General features: G+C 42.8%; 1 protein-coding gene across 1 annotated transcript; it reads left to right on the top strand.

The window, feature by feature from the left end:
- Cth (cystathionine gamma-lyase) lies at nt 1-26336 on the top strand. Its single transcript, NM_017074.2, has 12 exons — nt 1-195; nt 3891-3972; nt 4590-4685; nt 6112-6221; nt 9206-9337; nt 11797-11854; nt 13492-13569; nt 15110-15262; nt 16327-16448; nt 18117-18169; nt 22934-23072; nt 25769-26336. Exons 1-12 carry the CDS (start codon nt 31-33, stop codon nt 25775-25777), a joined length of 1197 nt encoding a protein of 398 aa, NP_058770.2. The 5' UTR covers nt 1-30; the 3' UTR covers nt 25778-26336.

Here is a 26336-nt window from a genome sequence, read left to right as displayed (position 1 = left end):
AGCCAAAGCCACACACTCCCCGGCCCCAGCATGCAGAAGGACGCCTCCTCCAGCGGCTTCCTGCCCAGCTTCCAGCACTTTGCCACTCAGGCCATCCACGTGGGACAAGAGCCGGAGCAATGGAGTTCGCGTGCTGTGGTGCTGCCCATTTCGCTGGCCACCACGTTCAAACAGGACTCTCCAGGCCAGTCCTCGGTGAGCAGCCGGGCAGGGCTGGGCTGACTGTGGGAGCGCTCGAGAGACTTGTGGTCTCTGAGATTTTCAGTTAAAGATCAGAATTGCAAGTTGTTGAATTCTGTAGCAGTGAAGCTACCTGCAGCCAGTCCTGCTTTGAAAAACGAAGGGTTTGGGGCTGGTGAGGTGACTCAACAGTTGTGCTAACTAGTTTTATATCAACTTGACTCAAGCGAGAGAGGAGGGGGCCTCAATTGAGAAAATGCCTCCAGAAGATCAGGCTGTAAGCAGGCATTTTCTTAACTATGAGTTGATGGGGAGGACAACTCCATTGTGGGTGGGGACACCCACAGGCTGGAGGTCCTGGGTGCTATAAGAAGTTGGGTGAGCCAGCCATGGCCTCTGCATTAGTTCTTGCCTCCAGGTTCCTGTCCTAACTGCTTTCCATGATGAACTGTTAGATGGAATTAAAATAAACCCTTGCCTCTCCAGGTTGCTTTTGGTCAAGGTGTTTTTTTTTTTTTTGTTGTTGTTTTTTTTTGTTTTGTTTTGTTTTTTTTTAATCACAGCAGGTATATAAAGGTGCTTGTTACCAGACGTGACTACAATAATTCAATCCCATAATCCATAACCCATAATCCATAGGATGGAAGGAGGAGAGAACCATCTCCTGTAGCCTGGAGTTGTCCTTTGATGCGCCCACAGTGTCTGTCTGTCTGTCTGTCTGTCTGTCTCTCTCTCTCTCTCTCTTTCTCTCTCCCTCCCCCTCTCTCTCCTGGCTCCTCTCTCTCTCCCCTCTCTGTCCCTCTGTCCCTTTCCTTCTCTCTCTCTCTCTCTCTCTCTCTCTCTCTCCCTCCCCCCTCTCCCTCCCACCTCCTTCCTCTCTCTCTCTCCCTCTCTCTCTTTCTCTCTCCCTCCCCCTCTCTCTCCCGGCTCCTCTCTCTCTCTCCCCTCTCTGTCCCTCTGTCCCTTTCCTTCTCTCTCACTCTCTCTCTCTCTCCCTACCTCCCCCCTCTCCCTCCCCCCTCCTTCCTCTCTCTCTCTCTTCCTCTCTCTCTTTCTCTCTCCCTCCCCCTCTCTCTCCCAGCTCCTCTCTCTCTCCCCTCTCTGTCCCTCTGTCCCTTTCCTTCTCTCTCTCTCTCTCTCTCTCTCTCTCTCTCTCTCTCTCTCTCTCTTTCACACACACACACACACACACACACACACACACACACACACTAAACAGTGACATAGCTATTGAGCATTTACGTACCAAATGCGTACTTTAGAACCTATGTGTGTTACATGTAGAATCTCATCAATATTAACAAGAAGGATCCTAGCCTGAACTAAGGTCTCAGTGTTCAGACAGATATCCGAGATGTGGTGTTACCAGCACTAGGAGTACCAAGGCTCATGAGCCATGAAGCCAGGCTTTAATTTATCTTGAGCCCCTTCCTTCTGCAACTGGCCGCATGGTGCTGCACTATAACTGAGCTAAGTAATAGTTCAAGCTATTTCATCATCTAAGCCAGCAGTTCTCAACCTCTGGGTTCTCCCTTTGGGGGTTGAACAACCCTTTCACAGGGGTCACATGTCGGATATTTACATTACGATCCCTAACAGTAGCAAAATTATAGCAACAAAAATAATTTAGTAGTTGGGGGTCACCACACCCTAAGGAACTGTATTAAAGGGTCACAGCATAAGGAAGGTTGGCAACCATTGATCTAAGTAGTGTGGCTTTGTGATTAAGAGCACATGGGTTCTAATTCTTACATCAGCTCTTCTGGCTGGGTAACCTGGAGGAGGAAGCTATTTAACCCATCCAAGACTTGAGATGACTCTGTGTAAACTGGGATAATGATAGAACACACCACACAAGCTGTTACTGTTGTAAACTTTGTGGTACACAGAAGGGCTTCATGAGAACTCAGTTCAGGCTAGGATCCTTCTTGTTAATATTGATGAGGTAAGCTTGCCGCCTGTATGGAACAGTGTGTAGAAATTGAGCATTCGGGTATGATATTAATGTTTAATTGGTTCAGAGAGCAAGCTGGAGTGGTTAAATCCAGTATGTGCTCAGAATCTCCAAAAGGTAATTGCGCTGTAGCAATGAGAAGTATCAGAAATCTTTAGTTCCATTTGAAAAGCCGTGGAGTGCACAAGGTGATTTGCCCATGAAGGAAGCTCTCCCACCCTGGGGGTTAAACGTCTGCATGCTTATGAATATTTATGTGAGTACAGTGCTGTTTTAGAAGCCAAGCCTTCATAGGGAGGTTTGGTGAGTGTAGCGTCCAGGGAGAATGGTGAGTACTGAAGACAGCTGGAGTCCTGTAAACTTTGTTTATTCAACACAGGGGAAAACGCTTAAAATTATTATTACAAATGCTGGAAGAGTCCTGAAACAAGGGTGTAAATAGTGGTGTGCTGTATAAGCCTAGGGGAGAAAATTGTAGGATGTTTTGTTTTGTTTTTTTTTCAAGACAGTCTCTCTCTAAGTAGCCAGAGATGGTCTTGAACTCACAGATCCAACTTTGCTTCTACTGGGATTGCAGATGTGTATGACCAAGGGAGCTTAGATCCTAGCATTGCCTCTGCTAGGAAAACATTCTCCAGGTTTTACAACATTTGGCTGCGCTTTTCTCCAAGTAGGTCACAAGGCTAAATAAAATGATTACATGAACCATAAGTATAAAAGGATGAACTTAAGTGCAAAGGGAGCTTGACACAGGAGGAGCTTCACTGAGAACTGCTTCCTCCTTTTGTTTTGAGTCATTTTTTTTAAATAGGGTTAATATCTGAGCCCTGAGCACTTAAATGGCTTTTTTTTAAAGATTTTATTTTTTATATGAGTACACTGTTGCTGTCTTCAGACACACCAGAAGAGGGCATCAGATCCCATTACAGATGGTTGTGAGCCACCATGTGGTTGCTGGGAATTGAACTCAGGACCTCGGTACCTCAGGACCTCTTTCTTAACGGCTGAGCCATCTCTCCAGCCCTTGAATGGCTCTTTCAATCCTCTCATGTGCTAAATGAATGGGTATCACTTATGCTTTGGAAAGAGAAACACAGGTTAGACTCATGTGCTTCCCTTTTCCTGAAGCATCCATCCTATAAGGAGAGGGTGAGGTGAACTTAACTGCAAGGTCATTGTAACCTTACGGACTGCCACCTACCTAGTAGTTTATGCTTCACCCAATTTCATCTTCATAACTTTGCATGTAAACATGTATTTTTCCCCCCAACCCCAGATTGACTGTTGGAATGTTTCCCTACTAGTACCAAGCTCATAAGTGGCAGGGACATCCTTCTAACCCATGGCAGATACATCATTCTCATCCAGTTTACTCGTTTTTATGTTGGCCAGCATGTCTATCTGTCTGTGCACCACAGGCATGCTGTGCCTGCAGAAGCCAGAAGAAGGCCTCAGACTGCTGGAACTAGAGTTCTAGACACAGCAAACTGACATGTGTGTGCTCGGAGTTGAAGTAGGTCCTCTGAAAAAGTACCAAACACCCATTACACCATCTCCCCAGCCCCACTTTTGGTTACGCCTTGAACTATACTGCCATAGCCACAACAATGCCACAGATAGAAAGCAATCTTGGTGGGATGGCCTGTAGCTGTGGCCATGTCTTCGCAGGCTCTGATAAAAAAAAAAATAAAGTTCTTAAGATGATGAATGATAAGTCCTGGTCCTCCTCTTTCTCCTCTCCCTTTCTTGTTTTCAGGGTTTTGTATACAGCCGCTCTGGAAATCCGACGAGGAATTGCTTGGAAAAAGCAGTGGCTGCACTGGATGGGGCAAAGCACTGTAAGAGACTCACATCTGGAGTGAATTCCAGATTCTCTTTAGGAGTCTAGGGACCACACAGGCATAGAAGAGAGAAAACAAGAGATCCTCATACCCCAGATTCGCAGTTTCCGAAGACAGTGAATCCTTTGGCCGTGTTCTTCAGCTGGCAATGTGCAGGCGTGTTCTCACTAGTTAGAGCGAGTAATGACCAAGAGGAAAGGTAGCTCTCACTGCACTCTTCATCTCAGACTATCTCTACCCTCATTTGCTGAGCCCAAAATCTTTAATAATATGCTCTCAGAGAGAAGGAACTCGCTCCCTGGACCTTTTCTGGGGAGTGAGTTCCGGGTAAGTCATCTTTGTATTTTCACTATAAATGATGCTAATGATCAGAATAGTGAGGAGAAAAGGTCTCAATATCATCTTTTCTCTGTGTGTGTGTGTTTATATTCACATAGTATTTTAAAGGTTTAATTTTTCAAACCGAAAGGGCTGTCGTGACATTAGCTGGAGAACCTCACAGGAGTAGAGGCACCAGCAGCTCAGTCGGCCAGGGGAACCACAGTACAGGTGGCACTATGTTGTTGCGATGATTTTGGTCATAGCGTAGTAATTGAATTTGCTGTTCATGGTAGGTTTGACCTTCGCCTCGGGGCTTGCCGCCACCACAACGATTACCCATCTTTTAAAAGCAGGAGATGAAGTCATTTGCATGGATGAAGTGTATGGAGGTAGGTGACCTCTCGTTTCCAGGTGTGCCAGGTAGTGCTTTGAAGATAGCAGTAGGTCTTGAATTACACGGGCACCATTGTCACTTTCAGGGACTATGTCACTTTCAAAGGTGTGTCAGGCATCTCCATGGGGCTCAGACTCTGTGTTTCACAAGTGCTTAGAAGAGACTGTCTGGTAAGAATTGTGTGCAAGATGCTAGAACAAGGATGCGGGACTTGATTAGCTTTCAGATATAACATAGCTTTGGTTCTGAGCATGTAACACACGTATTTGGTATGAGTTATACTGTCAAGCCATGTGGTATCAATGAGTGTCATAGGAGGACAATTTCTGAGAGGCAGTCTTCTCCTTCTACCCTGCGAGTCCTGATGTCAAGCTCAGGTTGCCATGCTTGATGGCCAGGGACTTTGACCTGTGCATCTCACCAGTAATGATTCATTTGCTTTAGACTCGCATACTGTGAAGAAACTGCTAGCAATTGCTTGTGCCTGTGATCCCAGTACTCAGGAGGCAGAGGCAGGAGAATTGCCATGACTTGGCCAGCTTGGGCTGTATAGTGAGTCTGAGGTCAATTGAGCTATAGGGAGACTTGGTTTTTTAATACATACTTTTGAAATGATAATATAATTATGTCGTTTTCCTTTTCCTCCCTTCAACTTTTCCCATGCACATACACACCCCTCAACGAGCACCCTCTCAAATTCATGACCTCTTTTTCTTTGATTATTGGTACCTCTGTGTGTGTGTGTGTGTGTGTGTGTGTGTGTGTGTGTGTGTGTGTGTGTGTTCCTAAATACATTAATACAACTTCCTCACTCTATATAATGTTACCTATGTTTACAATCTCAGGGTATTGGATAACCAACTGGTGGATTCCGGTCTGGGGAAGACTACTTCTCCCTTCTTTAGTTATTTGTAGTTCTCTGCCTAGGTTGAGGCCTCATGGCTTTATGCCCTTCCCATGTTAGCATGTCTGTTGATTTCATTGTTGTTCAGGTCTCAGGTAGCCACGTGGGTGAGATTTGATGGGTTAGCCTCTCTTGACATTTCTAGGCAATTCAATCTCACAGCAAACTTCTATCTTTCTGCTCCCGCTTCTGTCATGATTCCTGAGCCTTGAGTGCTGTGTTTTAGATACATTAGCTGGGATCGTTGGCACCAAGACCCTGCCTTATACATACATACATACATACATACATACATACATACATACATACATGTACATGTAGAGATTTCTACAGAAGAAGCTGTGTTGGGAGATTAGAGAAAGGGGAGTTTGAGAAGTAGTTCTGCTTCTTGTCACTTGTATTTAATAAGTGGGGTGGGGTGGGGTGGGGTGGGGTGGGGTGGGGGAGAGTTCTCATTCTGGATTTGTGTAGGTCGGCCAAGAGCAGATACTTCTTGACATGGTGTTCTCCGCCTCAGGCACCAACAGGTACTTCAGGAGGGTGGCATCCGAGTTTGGACTGAAGATTTCTTTTGTGGATTGTTCCAAAACCAAATTGCTGGAGGCAGCGATCACACCACAGACCAAGGTAACTAGCTTGGGTTCTGATTCTGTCTGTTCTTCCTGTGTTATGGTAGGCCCATAACTTTCTTTTCATGACAGGTTGTAATTATTACGTTTTATCTAGTCTGTTGGAAACACTGAGTTTGACATGGGCTACAGTCTCCGTGGCTTGACAGCATAGTTACCTGGAGTGCACACACAGATTCTGTGGTGGAATTTCAACTGGGCCTTGAGGTAGGGGGGAGGAAAAGATCATTAGACAGAATATATTTTAAAACCACATAACAAGGCTTTAAAGGGAAGGGGAGATTTCTCTTTAAAACCTGGAGTGGAGGGGCTGGAAAGGTAGTTCAGTTGTCAAGAACATTTGCTGCTCTTGCAGAAGACCAGGGTTTGGTGGCTCATAACCATCTTTAACTTGAGTCCCAGAGGAGCCAACATTTCCTCTGGCCTTTGAAAGTACCAGACATGTGTGTGGCACACAGATAGATATATACACAGGCAAAACACTGAATATACATAAAAACATAATAAATAAATGTAAAACTCAGAGAGGAGCTTTAAGAGTGAGAATGAGCAGGTGGACAAATGGCTTAGTGGTTAAGAGAATGCACTGCTCTTGTAGAGGACCCAAATTTGGTTCGAACATTCTACATCGGATGGCTCATAACTGCCTATAACTTCAGCTTCAAGACATCCGATGCCTCTGGCTTCTGTAGACACTGCACCTGCACACATAAACACACACAGACATACATATGTTCCCATAACTAAAAATAAACTCTTTAAAGAAAAGAATGAGATTGGGAGAGGGAGAGACACACACAGAGATAGATAGACAGCTGCCACGAGTGGGGTGGAAGTTGTCAGCCGAGCCTCTTTGAAGAAAAGTTCCACAGCAACCTCAAGAACAAAGGGGATATCAGACTTTTATAAGTTTCACATCATATGATTTAGTTTAATACTGTGTACATGACAAAAAGCATGAGTGAGCCAGGTATGTAAATCAGGGACTGCTGTTAGTCCTAGTACAGCCTGCTTCTTAACTCTCTGTCCCAGAAGAAAGGCATGCAGAGGCACTGCATGGCCTTTTAAAAGTGACCTCTGTCTTGAAAGGGTAAGTCAATGTTCTAACAGTAAGTTAAAAAAAAAAAAAAAAAACCAAAACCATGTGCATTGTTAGAAGCTAGTGTGGGTTTAATCTCTCAGCTCCACTCAATCTATTTTTTTTTTCTTGGTAGAAAATTTAAACTCAGGAGTACATAGTTCTCAGATATGCCAAGTGAGCCTGATTCAAAGACCACAGAGCTCCTTAGGCCAGAGGCTTTGATTTCAGTCCTGGGAAGCTTTGAGCCAGGGAAGGTATTTGTGCTTGAATAGCAGATGTGGTATTTGGGAACCTCATTTAAATTCTGCGGGAGTGGAAGACCAGTGTCTTTTATAAGTGAGCCTTTCCAACTCTCTGCTAAGGATTAAAGCATTGGACTTATACCCGAGCTCATGTGGCAGTGAATGCTAAAAGATAAAAGTCCTTCACACAAAGGTTTCCTTCCAGATTAGCACCAGGGCAGCTTTTACTAAGTAAGAATTGTTTTCAAGGAAATTGTGTTTTTATCTTGCTTGGGAGAAAAAAAATTATTCAAAGCTGGTCCGAGTGTCCCCAAGGGAAGAAATCAGATCACGAGTATGATACATTTTGTCCATACCATTTTATTTGCTGGCTCTTTACTCACTTGGATTAATACACTTTCCCCTAAAACAAAAGGTTCCGCTTTTGAAGTTACGTACATATGTGTGTTATTGTATGTGTATGGGTGTTTTGTTACCATGTACATTTGTGTACTGTGTGCCTACTGCCAGTGGGGGTGATGGATCCCTTAGAACTACAATTACAGATGGTTGGGAGCCACCACGTGGTGCTGGGACTCTAACAAGTGCGTTTAGCCACTGAGCCATCACTCCAGCCCCTGCTGTCAATTTTTAGAGTCCACATGAAACAAATTTTGTATTTAGGTACTTGTTTTCATCTTTATTTGTTTTAAAATTAGCTCGATGAGAATACATTGTTCTTACCCAGGAGTCATTTTTATAGGATTTTAAGTAAATCAAAAAGTTTTAACTACTTTTTAATGGCGAACTTCCAGACCAGGGAGTGCATTCAACTAGATATCTCTTCTGTCTATATAGGTAATAAAAAGTCATTAGTTCTTCTAAGAGAAAGCTGTAGATAACACAGTTCAAAGCAGATGCCCCTTATTTAACAGCGCTCTCACTTGGTCTTTTCAGTAACTGTTGAGGGTGCCCACCATGGCTGACCTGTAGATCAGTGCACTGCCAGTGAACTTGGCTTTCTGCATGGCTACCACATCTTTTCTTCAGCCTAATGCATGTCCTCGGGCTTAGTTCATCCAGTGCCTTTGCCATTATTTAACTCTGAGGGTGTCCTTGATAGCTGATGGTAACCTTGAATTTGTGGTTCTTCTGCCTCTGTTACTTGAATGATGGGAATATAGGCATTGCAACTCCTAACCCCGACCCACACGCCCGCCAATCCTTTCCAGTTTGTGCAGTGCTAGGGATTGATCCCAAGCTTCATGCATGCCAGGCAAGGTCTTTACTGAGCTACTTCCCCAGAGCAAGGGTGTATTTTTATACAATCTATATTATTTGTCTTTGAGAACAGAAGTTCCAGACACAAGTCTGTGGGATGATTATACAATTCACTTTTTCTTATTAGAGACATATAACCTCATTTGAGTCTGACAATTGTCCTGTAAGATAAATATCACCAACACTTTTATGCAGATGAGCATAAGAAGAAAGAAGAGAGTCTATGAAGCAATAGCCTTGGAGAAATTTCTAGGGGAAGCTCAGACTCAGACTTAAGCATTCTACCTTCATTGTCGAAGCCTTTCTATTGTGGCAAGTACTTGCCTTCTACATTGTTGTATGTGAGATGTATGTATATGTCATGTTTCTAACATAATGTTGTATGCTGAATTACTGCAGCTTGTTTGGATTGAAACACCCACAAACCCAACCTTGAAGTTGGCCGACATCAAAGCCTGCGCACAAATTGTCCACAAACACAAAGACATCATTCTGGTTGTAGATAACACTTTCATGTCTGCATATTTCCAGGTAAATGAAATAAAGGGTTTGTGCTGTGAGATTAATAAGCCACACGGTAATCTGTAGTTTAACAAGGGAAGGTCTACTTTATAATGTAATCATTATCAAACTTTTGAGAGATAACTATTATTGATTAGACAAATAATCAGATTTAGACTTTATTTTTTTTTACATTAGTTAATATCTCAGAGCTGTGTTACTATTTTATTGGAAGTTTTTCTGGGGTCAGTTGAGCCCCAGGAATAGGAGTAAACACATTTGTCAGGCCAGAATGTATAAGAATAGACACTGTATAGGTTGGTTGTATTCTACCTTTATGTGTCAGCTTGACACAAGGCAGACATCAGAGAAGAAGGAGCTTCACTTGAAAGAATGCATCAGTGAGATCCAGCTGTAGGGGATTTTCTCAATTAATGACTTATGGGGGGTCTTCCCAGCTCATTCTCGGTGGTGCCATTTCTGGGCTGGTGGTCCTGGGTTCTATAAGAAACCAGGCTGAGTGAGCCAGGGGAAGCAAGCCTGTAAGCAGTGCTGTTCATGGCCTCTGCATCAGCTCCTGCCTCCAGGTTCCAACCCTGCTTGAGTTCTTATTCTGACTTAGGATCTGGAAATGTGAGCCAAATGAACCCTTTTTCTCCACAACTTGCTTTTTGGTCATAGTGTTTTATCACAACAATAAAACCCTATGGCAGATACTATGGATAGAAACATTGTAGGTGAAGTCTCAGAGACTCCAAGCCTTTGAGAAGGAATGGGGTCCTTTTTAGCAGTTAAGAGAAGTTACCTCCCCTTTCTTACCTATTTGAACCCTTCCTTCTCAGCCATCTGAGTTGAGATACCAGGAGCCATCAGAGTTAGGCTCCCGAGGTTCCTTGATGGTGAGAGATTGGGGGTTTCTCTTTGTATTTTAATCTTTCTTGTCCCTGTAATATTGGGGTAGCCCTGTCTGGTCCCGGTGGTTATATAAAGTCTGTAAATACATGGCTTATTGGGTGGTTGTATCTCTGATGCTGTTCACATTGCAGCACTAGCATGGCAGTCTGCTGGTTATCAATCCATGTTAAAATAGGAATTTCTGCTTCACCTGTCTCATGGCTAAGAATTCTTGGTTGTAGTTTGGTGCTGCAATCTGGATGGCTTCAGAGCGGGACTTTGCTTCTTACAAACCAAGTGTGAACAATCAGCTTGTACCTTGCCTGGTTTTAATGATTAAAAATCTAAGCAAAGTAGTTTGTACTCACCTGGCACAAAAAATGATTGATGGTTTCGTAAACTGCTCCATGTGTTTAAGGAGTCATAAAATGCACAGGTTTCTCCTGCAGGCAGTAAACTCAGGGCCAGCCAACAACTGTAAAGAATCAAGTTTAGGGAGGCTACCAAGTCCCTGTGGAGGGTCAAGTCTGCCCTGGGGGACGAATCCAGGCATCTCTCTGGGGTTTCCGTGAGACTCCAATCCTTTTCCCAACAGGCCTGTTCTCAGGAGCTTATCACCCTCCAGAGTCCTGATTCCCAATGCCATAGTGTGGTCATTAATCTTCAACATGTGAACTGGGGAGACACAGACATTCCAAAACACAGCCATGAGTGTTTTAAGTAAGAACTACCCAGAGAGACTTTGAAGAAAACAAAACCAAAATATATGTGTATAGCATGTAAGTGCATGCAAATATGTGTGTTTTAAAGACAGGGTGATTAGTTGGCAGCAACATTAGGGCAGGAGAATAATCTGTACAAATTTCCTTTTGAAAACTTATTTATTTGGACACGTGTGTGTGTGTGTGTGTGTGTGTGTGTGCGCGCGCGCGTGTGTGTTCGTGTGTTAGTGTGTTACAGTATAGTGGTAGAAGTTGGAAGAACTTATGTGGATTTAGCTCTCTCTGTCAACTGTTAGGTTCCAAGGATTGAATTCAGGCCACCCTGAGTCATCTCTCTTGCATGAACAGATTTCTTTGTGACTTTATACTTGTCAAAACTAGTATAATGAGAAAGTGACTAGGAGTCAAGAGCCCCACAAACCAAGTATGAACAACTTGTACCTTGTCAGGTTTTAATGACTAAAAATCTAAGCAAAGTAGTTTGTACTCCCTTGGCCCAAAAATTGCCTGATGCTTTCGTAAAGTGCTCCGTGTATTTAACAAGTCATAAAATATACACCTCTCTCTCTGTTGTAGGCAATATGCTCAGGGCCAGCCAATGACTGTAAAGAACAGTTTTGCCTTTTGTTTCCTTGCAACTTACACCTTCAGACTCTGAGCCCAGTCTTCTGTTTGTTTGTTTGTCTTTTCCTTTTGGAGCTTCTTTGGTAGAAGGAACTGTAGATCTTAGAAAAACCAAAGCTGTGTGGATTCTCACCCAGAAGAGCAGAGACAGATTTACCTGGGATCAGATATGACAGATGCAGGTGGATGGAATGGTGCTTCTCAGATGGTTTCTCATTTGAAGTAAAGATGTCTGTTGTTCTCTTTCAGAGACCTTTGGCTCTGGGTGCTGATATTTGTATGTGTTCTGCCACAAAATACATGAACGGTAAGATAAGCGTAGCCTACGTCTTAAACATTCTTCACCCATAGATGGGCAATGGTAGGGAGGGCTTGGCATCTTGGACCCGTTTCTTCTGCTACTGTGTAGGACTTAGGTTATTTGTGTCGAAGATTCTGTGTCTTGAACTTTCTACGTCTACTTCCCAGGGTGAAGACATGCTCAGAATTCCATTTCTCATAGACAGAACTGCAATAGTTGCTCACAGGGTTATGTGAACGGTTATGCTTCCATTTTGCTGGCAGCTTGACTCTTTATATGACTTATTTTACTGCTTTAGGTATAGTCACTGCTATAAAACTGGATAGAGCTCTCCTAAATGATCAAAGAGAAGGCTTTTTGCCTTCTTAGGATTTTTTTTCAAGAGACAATCATGGTTTGGTGGTGGGTTCTTGCCCTGGCCTTTTGCTGTTCGGTTAGACAAAGGCCAAAAGAGTGATCATCTCCACCTTGTAACTCTCTCTCACTGTATTGGAGGCTCGAAACTGATGGCTTCCAGAAACCTTACATTCTCTTGCTTATTCTGTGGCTGGAAACTGCTGGCTTCTTTTTTCTTTAACTCTCTGTATTTTATTAAATGCTGGAAATTTTAAACTGTTGGAAACTGTTCTGTGCTTCAATAAGCACTGAAAACTTAACGCTTTATGCTTAAATACGCACTATGGAATTATGAAAAGGATTTATTGCTAGTGCTCCTCTCTCTGGTAAGTCAGCCAGGAGCCTCTTGCTGGCCAGGTGAGAGGCTTGAAGCTTGTTAACTCTTTTTGAACCAGAGAGAAGAAAAGGAAAGGAGTCCCTCACACAGACAACACACACTGGGAAACATGTGCTGTGTCACCTTTCTTTATTGCTGTAGCCTTTTTATACTTTTAGACAAAAAGTTCTCTAAGAAAGAATTACTTCATAGATAAAATGTCACATAAAAGGGTAGCTATGGAAAGGTATCAATAGCAAGTTCAATGTAGTGTTTCATACTGTAAGCTCTTAAGTTCAAAGTTTTCCCATGCCCTTGCCTTATCATAGTGCACACCTGTGGTTTCATCCTTGGACCTGAGTGTTTTCCCTTGAGCACAAATTTGTCCCAAGCCTATTTCTCTTTTTAGTATAATTATGAAAACTCATTATATTTTTATTAGGAAGCCTTTACTTAATATTTATGAGGAATGGGCACAGTTTATTCTTGATTCTAACTTTACTGCAACTTTCTAGCAAAACAAATAAAACCATCTCTTAAACCTTTCTTCCCAAAATTATTTGAATAAAATCAGGAATTCTATAAAATCATTAATTCATCTAAACAGAATTAATTCATGAAAGTTCACTTCATGTTGATCTGCAGAAAATCTGTCCAATAGTGTGGACTGATGCCTGGGAATTGTTAAACTATGTAATAGTGACAGGAAAGATATATCAGCTACGAGAAACTATTCTGAAATGAAGTCTCTTTGAATCTTACCTCTCAGAGCTCACCCATTGTAAGCCATGCAAAGATGATGGGCCACCTCCAGGAAGGCCACCTGTTAGCCTTAGCTTATCCTAGATAGCTCCTGACAGTTTAGAAATTATGAAATGAGAAATTAACATGAGTTGTTGTTGTTGATGGTGATGTTCTTGTTTTGTTCCAGGCCACAGTGATGTTGTCATGGGCTTAGTGTCTGTTAATTCCGATGACCTCAACGAACGGCTTCGTTTCCTGCAGAATTGTAAGTGGTCAAAAGCCCGGGTTTCCTTGTGTGTTTGGTGTATGTGTGCAGGACTCTCCACCTTAGTCCTTTGAGACAGGGTCCCTCCTTAAACCTGCAGTTAAGCTCTGGTGATCCTCATGTCTCCGCCCAGCACAGTACTCGTATTACAGGTGCACATAGCCATGTCCAACTTCTTACTTGGGTGCAGTGATCCCAACGCAGGCCCAACAGAAAGCACTCTTGGGCACTAGGCCATCTCTGCAGCTCTCTAAGTCTGGATTCTTGTTATGCTACCAGAGACTACACTTGATATTTGTACTTCTACAAAATGTTGTAACACATTTAGGGAGAGAGAAGGAAAAATGTTACAGCTCATACCTGATGGGCAGAAAGATGTCTGTGAATTCTAGGCTACCCTGGTGTACATTGTGATTTCCAACACAGTCAGGTCTCAGAAAGTGAGACCGTGTTTCTTATAAACAAACAAATAAACAATTGAATACAGTTATAGCATAGCAGGCTTTTTATGCCTGGAGCATAGTGAGGTTCAAGCTAGTCAAGGCTACAGAGCGAGAGTCCCTGTTTCAAATAATAAACAAAGAAATAAATAGAGCCAGATCATAGCAAGATTTCATGGCTTTTTACCTCATTTAAGGAGTAAATATTTTTATTTGCTCAAGAAAAAAAAAGGTTAAAGCCCAAGTGAGTTTTCAAGACTCAATGTATGATTTTAAACACTGAAATGTTGGTTCAGGTACGTAAGTATGTGGAATGGTGGTTAGTTTTGAGTAGGACTCAAGACCTAAGCATACACTTACACTGTTGTGTCCATTAAATACCTTTCCTGGTGGTGTGCTCAGTTTACCTTGAGTCACAGGTAATCATCACATTCTAGCAGATAAGAGACAGACATAATTAAAAATTAAAATACTCTTCTAGAAATCACTCCTAAAGTGATAAAGGGGTTGGGGAGGGGAGTTCACTGGCCGCTTGATAAATAAGTAGGAATGACATAACTCTAGCTAAGAGCTGAAGCTGCTCTTGACGAAGAACCTCAGTTCAGTTCCCAGTACCCCACATCAAGCTCGCAAGCACCAGCTCTGGGGATTTGACTCCTTCTCCTGGCCTCTGTAGGCACTGCACCCACATGCACAAATAAAAATAAAATCTTTAAGAGTGGAATTAAGGTGTATTGTTAGTCAGTAGATCGTGTAGCAATAATCATGGCCACACTGCAAAGTCTTCTCTGTCATGCGTTTCAGAGATGTGAGGGTCCACACTATGTGGACTGTCCCATCGCTGAATCATAAAGGACCATCAGAACTGAAAGCCCCACCTTCGTTTCCATTTCTCGGTGTTAATGGACATTTCTCTCGGTGCATTTGTTGTGCTTCCAGTTCAACAAAGCAACTCCTTCCTAAAATACAAACATTCAACTTCTTGGCTAGATTTTTTTGGAGCCATTCTATTGAAAAAAAAAAAAAAAAAAAAAGGAACCAGAGGATTCCTTAAACCCCATGGTAGCTCCAAGCTAATTCAAGCTTTGTTTGCTTTCTAGCTCTCGGGGCAGTTCCTTCTCCTTTCGATTGTTACCTCTGCTGCCGAGGCCTGAAGACACTGCAGATCCGGATGGAGAAACACTTCAGGAATGGGATGGCAGTGGCCCGTTTCCTGGAGTCTAATCCCCGGGTAGAAAAGGTTATTTATCCTGGTAGGTCAACCTGAATTCTAAGCATCTCTGTTTAGATTATATGTCATTCTTTGTGTGTTTCTGTTTTGGTGTAATTTTACATTGTTCCTTGGTTATTGTCACTCTGCCTGGCTCTGGAATGAGCATGGTGGGGCTTGGATAGACAAGATGTTGGACTGAAGGCAATGAATGTCAGGTGTTAAGGACAGCTTCACGTGTGAGATGCTTCTGCATCTGAGGCTTGTGTATACTCCGTCACAGGATAATTCTGATTAATTGGCTGATGACCCTGCTGGTCACTTGTTCAACACTAGCTCTTACTATAGTCTGATGTAAGTTTGTCCCACTGAGGCTTGACTTACCAGAATTCTCCTTAGGCTCTTTTCAGTTCACCACCCTTTTCAGGTAGACCAGCAGGCTATTGTTTCCCCTTGAGTTTATGTTAGTTGGTAAGCTGCCATGGGCTTCTGCAGCCTTGTTCTTAGATCCTGTGGTGGTCACAGGATGGATCGTGAGTACAGGGTAGTTAAGATTTTTGCCTTTAAGGAAATTGCATAATCCAAAGTCAAAATGTATGTGAGCTTGGATCTCTACCTTTCATTTGGTAAACGCTGCTTGCTGGGGTATATTTTGGATACAGGGAGAGAGAAGGGCAATGGATAGCACTAATTTGTTTGGTGTTCATGGTCGAGTATTTCCAGAGGCATCCAACAACTGTTGGGCCTGGATTTCCCCTAGGAATATGAATGCTATTTAATAAAATAAATAGATTTGCACTCACGAAGACAGTCTTGTCCTTAAAATACATTGATTAATGAATTGCAGAAGGGTGCAGTTAACAAGGGAGCCTAGACCTGCAGAGATCCTGAATGAGAGGAGCACAGGCCGATAGAGTCAAGAGAAGAGATGTAGCCAGGGAATGGGAGGAGGTAGGAGAGTGGTCTGCAGTGCCAGACAGGGGAAAAAGACCCACACAGTCCCACCAACAGGCTTACTTGCAGCAGACTTTGGGTCAGTGAAGTTGCTCCCTTGAAGTTGTAAGCATGGCTCTAGAGTGAGACTTCTCTCATGCTTTGTGGTTTTAGGGCTACCGTCTCACCCTCAGCATGAGCTCGCCAAACGTCAGTGCACGGGCTGCCCCGGGATGGTCAGTTTCTATATCAAGGGTACTCTGCAGCATGCTCAGGTCTTCCTCAAAAATATAAAGGTGAGCTCTAGATCGAATTTCCTTCCTCTAAGACTCATAATCACTCCCAGGTTTTTTTTTGTTTGCAGGTTACTCCTGTAAGACCGAGCAAAGCTCTCCTGGCTGAGATCTGTCTCTAAGATTAAAGATAGTATTAACTTCAGACATTTAGTAAAATTAAGCTAGGTAGTTCTATCCGCTTGGAATATGGAGGCAATAGGATCATGTGATCCATAAGTCTGAGACGAGGTTTGGCAATGGTAAGAATCTGGAGTTAAGTTTTACGGTGCTGTAACACAGGCTTAGTCCTTAGTGCTTGCCATAATATATTAGCCTATTTTTCATTTCTATCACAAAATGCCAGAGACGAGGTACTTTATAAATAAAAATTTCCTTCTCTGGATGTTCAAAAGCATACGTTCAGAGTTAGGTGGCCCCTTCCTTAAGGCCTGGTGGCAAACGCATCATGTGTGGGAGAGAGAGCAGTCACCAGTCAGAGAGGCCATTGGCACCTAGGGGCAGGCTTGTTCTGATGGCAACTGACAGTATTTTGGTTTAGTTCTCCCCTCAGTGACCTCAAAGCAAGCCTCACACTGAAGACCTCCACTTCAGCCCCTGAGCTTTGGTAGGACAAGCCACACCCAAACTAGGCAGGTCACTCAGGGTATAGTTCTGGTGGCTGAAGGGACCAAATCTGTCAGTATCCATGTGGCAGAGGTAGAAATATTTTGAGAAAGGGCTTGTGGGAGCAAGAATGCTTTTAAGGCACCACTAATCCGGGGAGTGTGACTCGGTGGCACCCAGTAGTTACATATTCCTAGAACCACCACTCTGTAGTACCTGCCTCTCATATCACTCGGTCGACCTCAGAAAAGACCATGTGCAAACCAAAGAGAATCTTGGACCATAGAAACCTTCTCCACAGGCAGTTAAAGCAGGTTTTAATTTAAGTATAATATGTATATATCTGTTGCTTTTTTAAAGGCAGCGTCTCACTCATTCTATAGTCTGGAACCCTAGCACTCATTATGTAGCCCCAGCTGGCCTTGAATTAACAGTTATTCTCCTGTCTCTGCCTCCCAGAGGTACTATGGCCAACATCTGTCTTAAGCATATTTGATACATGCAGATTTCTTAGGTATCACCTAAACTAGGGTGATGCAGGAAGCTGACTTTGGTCAGTTTATTGTTGATTCATTGATTTTGTAATGCTGAGGTGAAACTCAGGATCTTGGACATTCCAGGCAAGCACTCCTCTACGGAGCTACAGCCCTCACCTTGCAAAGTTCACAGAGATAAGTCTCACTATGTCGTTCAGGCTGGCGTTGAACTCACAGAGTCCTCCTGCCTCTGTTTCTCGAGTGCACTAATGACAGCCCTGGCTTCAAGGCTAGCAACTTTTCATGTTTTCAAGGCCTGAACCCACGGCCTTGCTTGCTATGGAAGTGCTCTAACACTGAGCTAAATCCCCAACCCCAACTTTTCATGTTTTAAAGGTCTGAAGACAGTACATCTAATTAGCAAAAGCATTGTCTTAGACTTTAATATGTTTTTTTTTCTTAGTATCTTGCCCAATTCTTGGTTTATTCATAGTTCCCTTCTGGAACAGAGAAATTTCATCAAAAACAATCATTTTTAGATTTTAGCACTACATTATCAGCCAATCTAAATTCCTGTTTTCTTTGCTAGCTGTTTGCTCTGGCTGAGAGCCTGGGAGGATATGAGAGTCTGGCTGAGCTTCCGTAAGTATTCTCCTGTTTCTCTGTTATTATGGCATCTCACTTATTTAGTCTTTATTTTTAGTTGCTGATTTCTGTATGTCTCATGCTAAGCTGCTGCATTGGGTACCTCTCATGTTCACTGACATAAAACCACAGCTCTCATCTTTAAGACCACGAACCCAGAAACACAGATTAACACAAATTCCATGTTCCAATGTGGAAGCAGTTTCACAGGGTTTTTATAGTTTTATGGAACAAAGAAAGTTATAAATCAAGTTTAAAAAACATTTGTTGGTACAGTGAGATGGTGAGAGCCATTTTGTAGTCCCAAGATGCTATTGATGATACTCGTAGTCTTGGATTGTTGGAAGCTAGTGTTTTGCTAAGCTTCTAAGAGGCCCTATTTATTACCGTCACAAGATGTTAGTTTAGATGCAGAGTGGGGCAAGGAATTGCTATTCCAGAAGGCTAACAGTAACCCAAGATAAAATAAATAATCTCTGATCCTACAAAATTCCAATCTCCACAGTACCGAATTCCAATCAGTCCATATTACTCTCTGTAGACACAGACTCCTCCCAGAGTTTTATTCACAGTCAGACTCAGCTTTGATCATTTATACACCTCAGCTTCCTGAGGGTGGGGACCATAGGCATGTGCCATCTCCCAAGTCCTAACTAAGTCTGTGGGGACAAGGTAAAGGAGGGAGCAATGCTCTTCTCAAATGCTGCCTCTTTCCCTGTCCTGCCAGAGAGAATAGTAACTATGTCCTATGCTGCTGTTCCCCGGATTGGGCCTTGGAAGGAATGTTGGAGACTTTATCCCAGAAAAGCTGTCAAGGTTCCCTGGAGAATAGAAAATATGTCCTGTGCCTGGTATAGTCAGAGGAGGGTCTGACTATACAGGTAAACCCATTTATCCTCTTAGCATGTTGTCCTTGATGACGTTGTGCTATCTGAATACATATACCCTAACTCACCTGACAATCCACAGCCCCCATAACCTAGGCATTAGACAGAGGATTCTAGAAAGACACCCAGAAGCTTACATTACAGACAGTCCCAGCGAGCTTGGCTGATAGGTTCAGGAACACACGGCAAATTCATTCCTGAGGCTTTGCATCAGATATAGCATGGGTTGGGACTGGGGCAGTGGGTCGGGAGGTCAAGTGCTTGCAACACAAGCACAAGGACTTGATCTTGGCCTCCAGGTAAAAAGCTTGTCCATGTAAAAAGCTGGACATGGTAGGGCATGCCTGTAATCCCATGGGGAAAGGGAGAGGAAGATGACAAAAGCTTGCTGGTTAGCCAATGAAGTGGCATCAGTGAGCTCCAGAACATCAAAGTCGGTCTTCGACACCCAGGTAAACTGAAGTGACCAAAGGCTGTTAGCTCCTGGCTCTCTTTGGTTCTTCTGGAGCCAGAGTTGATAGCTTCTGGCAATTGACCTCTGCTAATAGCAGCAAGGGATTAGGAAAAGAAACTTAAGTACTTGGGCTGGCACTTCCCTGTGGGAGAATCTCTGCACCCTTTTTAACTCTTTAGGGGCTGGAGAGAGAGAAAGGGAAAAAGAAAAAAAATCATACACACATACAAACTAAATGAAGCAGAGAAAGGCTCTACCTCCCTTCATTTTTTTCCTTCAGGTTTTTTTTTTAACCTTCTCAGACAAAAGTTCTCTACATAAACAAAATTACCTCATAACCAGAAAAGCAATTATCAGGTAGAATCGTTACAACAGGATAATTGATTACATGGTTTTCTAAACACTTCTACATTTCATAAGTGCATAGTAAGTTTAAAGCAATAGCCCATGCCATGGGTTGATAAGGTTTAAGGAGTTACAGCATAACTGTTTATGTGACTTTCCGTTTTGTCATATCTGACTAAGCATTCTTAGCTCCATGGATTCATTTTAAGTTTAGAGCAATAGTTTTTATGTCATAAGTTAGCCAGGTTTTTGTCAAGAGACAAGTCATCTGTCTTTTGTCGTATTATTTTGAAGTCTTATACAGATAAAGTAGTCAATCATTTATTTCCTGTCCTTGTACCTATAATAAATCGCCCATTCCCAGTTTATGACCTTTGGTTTATGACCTCAGCCCATGAAGATTTGACCCTCTGAACTCTCACAGTGCATGCTTTTCTAGTATTTCCTAATTAAAATAACTTTGCGTGCTTTAACTGATGTTTATGAAATACTTTAAAGATAGAGGCTACATGAAATTTCTACACATTTAAAAAGTAATGGCTGGCATGCTCAGCAGTCGATGGCCAATAGAAAAGTTCAATGGCATCTCTAGTGGCTCCTTGTCTCATAAAGTTTTGTCTCAGCTTTTCCTTTAAAAAAAAGTTTTATTCAAATACATCACACACATATATGCTATACCATATGTGAACAACACATGTGCACCACCCATATAATACATAAACACACTGTCCATAACACACACACACACACACACACACACACCATATACACACACATAAAAAAAGTTTTATTTATTTATATATATATATTCCCTCTCATTTTACCCTACAGCAGGTCCTCTGTGTGTGGTGTATGTATGTGTGTGTGTGTATTTAAAAAAATATATATATACACATACATATAAATATCTTCCAGTGTTTTTATGGGGTTCCTGATTGTGCAAATGATTAGGTTTCTGTTTCCTATGTCATCTCTTGGACTCTTTTCCTTCTGTTTGTTTGTTTTGTCCTATTAAGTGTTAATTTTTGTTTTATCTTATTATGTCTTATTTTATTATAAAAGAACAATGGTATATTTCTTTAATTAAAAAAAAAAAGCAATGGTAGACCTGGTATTGCATACCTTTAATCCCAACACACTATGGAGGCAGAAACAGGGTGTGAGTTTCAGGCCAACCTGGTCTATGTAGTGAGTTCAGGACAGCTAGAGCTTCAAAAACTCAGGTCATGTTGAAAGGGAATGCAAGGACTTTGTTGGTTGTTTTTCGGGTGTTTGTTTGCTTGCTTGTTCTGGGACAGGGACTCATTGTATGACTCTGCCAGTCCTGGAACTCACTATGAAGACCAGGCAGGCCTTGAACTCACAGATATCTGCCTGCCTCTGTCCCCCGGAATTATGATTAAAGGCCTGTGCCACTACAGCCCACAAGGGGATGTTTCTCTTAATTTTTGTTACTATTGGGTGTGCAAGCACAATATGTGTGTGGGAGGGGACATGTGTGCCAAGGCATGCATGTGCAGATCAAAGGACAACCTTGTGGATTCTGGAGGTGGAATTCAGGCCATCGTGTTCACGGTCTCTGCCTGTTGAGACATCTGTTGGCCCTGGAATATTATTCATTCCTAAGAGTATGACTCTCTGAGGCCCAGGACTGTTTGGACCTGTACCTGCTCCCTTAGGGAAGAAAGAATCTGCCAGGGCAGAGCGTTTTCTGGAGGATGTTAGTATTTTAAAACTTCCTGCCTTGTTGCTGTGGTAAATACATGTCCAAAAGCAACTTAGGAAGAAGAGAACTCTCAGCTCACACCCCCATCACTGAGAGAGTCAGGACAGAAACCTGGAGGTGAGGAGCTGATGGAAAGGCTGGGAAGGAGTATTGTTTATTGACTTGATTCTCATGGCTTCCTCAGCTTTTTGTCTTACGCCTCATGGCCTCTTGCCCAGGGGTGGTGCCTCCTAATTAATGATCATGGGTGGGCCTAGCCCATTCTTTAAGATAATTCCCCATAGGCTTGCCTCCGGGGCAGTCTTTTGTAGGCATTTCTCAACTATAGCTCCATCTTCTCAGATAGCCCATGCTTGTGCCAAAACCAAAGCCAATAACCTGGAAGCTTCTTAGAGGGCCAGCAAGATGGCTCAGGAGATAGACACTTGCTGTGTAAGCCTGGAGTCTTGAGTTCAACCCCAGAACTCACATAAATGTTGAAGGAGAGAACTGACTGCACCAAATTGTCCTCTGACCTGCACACGCATCCTGTGCCCCTCCCACCAATCATCTACATATACATAAAAATTAAATTAAAAAAAACCTTCCTTAGAGCAACAAAAGAAGATACTGTCTGTTTACTTAGACAACTGAAGTGCGTGAAGGGCACAAGGAAAGAAGCATCCTCACAGCAGTGCACACATTGGATTTATGTATGACTGAGCAGAGCCCCCTCTGCATGGTTCTCAGTCTACTCAGACCCTCCTTTAACCTCCCACAACCTTCTTGCCTGGACTTCATAGATTGGTTTGTCTGCTTTTCTTCAGTGCCTCCTTAATCCTCTAAAATAAGGCGAACACCTCATTTCTCCCCAGGTGCATGATGGAATGGCCTCCCATGATGCAATGGGAGCATGAGTTTTAAACCTGTTGAGGATGATCAACTTCTAGTTTGGAAAATTCTTCAGGCCTTTCTTTCTTGGATTCTGTACTAAAATGTCTATTGCCTGATGCTGGCTGGTAGAGACCTGGGATTGTCTTTGATTAATCTGCCTCAGAAGGATGTTTCTTGTTAAGAGCAGCCTAGGAGCAATTTGGTCTCAGTAAAGACTTGTTCCATCAGGTGGTCAAATCTACAGGTTGCTGGTCTCTCCCCTGCTGCCTGGGTACCAGACTGCTGTCTTCAGCTCATTTTTTAATGACATAAGTGATGTCATAAGACGTCCCAGTTTTCATTTAAACTCATGACGAGAAGAGATAAATTTGGCAAAATAGGGGCAGAAAGAACTGAAGATAGCTGACAACACTGAGCGAGAAATATGACTCCACTGCCCCAGTCCAGTGACAGAATTTGCTCACATTTTCTTCCAGAGCAATCATGACCCATGCCTCCGTGCCTGAGAAGGACAGAGCTACCCTCGGGATCAGTGACACACTGATCCGACTTTCTGTGGGCCTAGAGGATGAAAAGGACCTTCTCGAAGACCTGGGTCAAGCTTTAAAGGCAGCGGTGAGTTGCGCGTATGTGTGTGTGCGCGTGTGCGTGTGTGTGCATGCGTGTGTGTGTGTGTGTGTGTGTGTGCGTGTGTGTGCGTGTGTGTGTGTGTGTGTGCATGTGCCTAATCTTTTGTTCTCTTATTTAAAATGGATTTTTTCATGTAGTTTATTCTGGTACAGTTTCCTTCCAGTTCATCCTATCTCTCCTCACATTGGATCTTTCTGTCACTTGTTAAAAAGTAGGCAGGCATCTAAGGAATAAAAGTAAAATAAAATAAATCAAAAGAAACGAGTCAGAATGTGACAAAACAAACGAACCAAAAAGAACCAAAGAAAAGGCACTAGAAATGCATGTAGACACAGTAACACACTCACTTGCAGACATAGGAATCCCATAAACCCCTCAAACTAGAAGGCATAGTATATATGCAAAGGACCTGTAAGGTTAAAAAAAAAGTGGTTTGTTTCATCAGTGACACTCTCGTGGAGAAAGTGGCTGTCAAGTGGAGCTAGCGTCTGCATTTAGGGATAAGGGTGTGTATCATGTCTTTCAGCTCCAGGACCTCATTGCTACAGACCCATGCTGGCCCCATGTGTGTTGCTACAGTCTGTGAGCTCATATGTGTGGCAGCACCTGTTGTGTGTAGAAGACCTTGATTCCTCGGTGTTTTCATCCTCTCTGGCTCTTATGTTCCTTCTGCCCGCTCTTCCACAGACTTCCCTGAGCTCTGCGGGGAGAGCTTTGATGGAGGATGTCCGTTTCTAGGGCTAACTCTTCCAAGGTTTCTCACTCTGCATGTCGTCTGCAGATTCACAGATCTGCTGCAGAAGGAAACTTTTCTGATGGCCAACCAAGACACTGGCCTGCGTGTACGGCAGAAAGTCACTAGGAGTCTTTTTACTCCTATCAATCAGATCAATAGTGATTGGTTTTCCCCTAGGTCCTTCCCCTTTCTAATCTCAGGTTCTTAGCTACCCAAGCATTGGGCATGAGTTCCATCTAATGGATTGGGCCTTAACTCAAATCATAGATTGGGTGGCTATTCCCACAAACTTTGTAGTTCTATTGCATCAGGTCATCTTGTAGGCAGGTCACCATTGTAGATTGAAGAGTTTGTACCTTCCTCCTTTGGTAGCATGCAGAGAACCTTCCAGTAGTATCTGATCTGTGGGGGGTGAAGGCTCTAGGAAGGCATCAGCTCAACCTCTCCATGTTCAGTAAGTTAAGTAGTAGGACCTTACTGTCAGTTTCTGGAAAGCGACCCTCAGCCTTGGCAATAGCCTGGGTTGTCTGAGGGCTCTCATGGGACCCTTTTGGTCAAGAACTCCATTGTGTAAGCCACTTTCAGTACTTGAAACTTCATTTAGTGACAAGAAATGCTCAGTTGGGGCTCTGTCTCCCCTGTTATTTGGTGATTTCGATTGCCTTCATATGTGTATGCACTGCAGGAAGCTTCTACTGTATTAGGTTTCTATACAACTCCTCGAATATCCCTTGATTTTAGCTGTTCCTCTTTATAGTCCCTTCCTTGCCCCCTTCCTTCTCTCTCCCTATTTGATCCTCTATTGAAGCCTCCATCCTCCATCCATCCATACTTACTTACTCTGTTTCTCCTTCCTATCTATTCTATATCTCCTCCCTTAGTCCCTTATGCTCTACTTAACCTGTGTGGTTACATAGTTTGTAGCTTGCTTGCCAATGACTTAACAGTGAACATTCTCATACAGGTGAATACATACTATAGCTGGATCTGAGTTAACACACTCAGGATGATTTTTTTCTACTTTCATACTTACCTTCAAATTCCATAATTTCACTTTTTAAAACTTTCTGAGGAATACTCTATTGTGTAAATGTACCATTTCCTTTATATCCATTCTGTTGAGGTGCATCTGAGCTGTTTCCAAGTTCAGGCTATTAGGCCTAGAGCAGCAGTGAACATGGTCAAGCAAGGGTCTTTGTGGTAGGATGGTGTGTCCTTTGGGCATATGTCTTAAGAGTGGTATAACTAACTTAATGTAGATCAATTCCTATATTTCTGAGGAACCACCACGCCAATTTCTATACTGGCTATGTAAGTTGGTACTCCCACCAGCTACAGATAAATGTTTCCCTTATTCCATATCCTTGTCATCATGAGTTGTCATTGTTTTATTGATATTGGCCAATGATATCATGTAAAATGAAATCTTGAAGTAGTTTTGATTTGTACTTCCCTAAATAGTAAGGGTGCTAAGCATTTCTTTTCAATGTTTCAATGTACCTAGTAGTGAGGGTTCCCAAGTGACAAGATGACCAACCTACTGGCTCTCAGTCTAGGTTCAGCTTATCAGCAGGTCTTTACCCCTTTAATAAAGCAAGAACCCCAAGCCACCCAACATCTCCTAGAATAATATCGGCCTCTCTGAGCACATCAATTATTCAGACTTCTGGACTGCTTTTGGCATCATCTACGGCACCTTCCAGCACCTTGGGTTTACACAGTATAGGGCATCTGACTCCCAACTTCTTCATCCACCTACTGCAAACCCCAATCTAGAGCCATCCCAGTTCCATTCTGACCCTCATCACCAAAATTAAAGGGGGAAAAAAGGTGTCACTTTGCTGGCATGCGTGCATGCGTGAATCTCAGACTGAGTTCTCAGGCTCTCGGAGTAGGATGTGGAGGTCACTGACATTCTTTCTTTTTCTGTGCACTGTTGATACAGCACCCTTAAAGTTCGAGTCAAAACCGGCATTCCAGTGCTGCCATCAGCAGCAGCATCCAAGGGGCCAGACCTTCTGAATAACTGGACAGACCATTAAGGAGCATCTGCAGAACTTCGCAGTGAACATTTTAAGACCCTAGTGATTTTACAGCTGTAACCTTACGGGGATCTTCCCTTAAGGACTGTCTTCTGCTAACAGGTTGTTCTGTTAGTATCATTCTGATAGTTTTGCTGTATTTGTGTTCAAGGAAGAGAGTTGTATTATTTTGGGGATCATGTTGCTTCTTTTTTCCTTTTTCTTTCTTCGGTAGCCTAAGATATGTTTTAATCATGTTTACAAAATTTAGTATTGATGTTTTATGAAGTTAAATTATTCAATGAACGGTCTTAAATCAACTGTAGGGTTTTTTTTTTTTGAAAAATTATTGAAAGTGGGGGGTTTTTATTTAATTACCATAAGCCAAAAAAATCAAATATTTGGAATATCTACTGTGAAATTCTAGTGATTAAAGGTTGTACTTGATACTTGTTGTTTTTCTTAAATAAATATAATTACCAAATGTACCTA

The sequence above is a fragment of the Rattus norvegicus genome, chromosome 2 (genome assembly GCF_036323735.1).
Source record: "Rattus norvegicus strain BN/NHsdMcwi chromosome 2, GRCr8, whole genome shotgun sequence".
Lineage (NCBI taxonomy): Eukaryota > Metazoa > Chordata > Mammalia > Rodentia > Muridae > Rattus > Rattus norvegicus.
The sequence above is the reverse complement of the archived record's forward strand: the minus strand, read 5'-3'. Positions and strand labels throughout refer to the sequence as shown.

Excerpts from the sequence above, each read along its gene's own strand:
- Cth (NM_017074.2), top strand. The coding sequence starts at position 31 with ATGCAGAAGGACGCCTCCTCCAGCGGCTTCCTGCCCAGCTTCCAGCAC. Across the intron at positions 6,222-9,205 it reads CGATCACACCACAGACCAAG|CTTGTTTGGATTGAAACACC; the intron begins GTAACTAGCTTG and ends GAATTACTGCAG. Across the intron at positions 13,570-15,109 it reads GCTTCGTTTCCTGCAGAATT|CTCTCGGGGCAGTTCCTTCT; the intron begins GTAAGTGGTCAA and ends TTTGCTTTCTAG.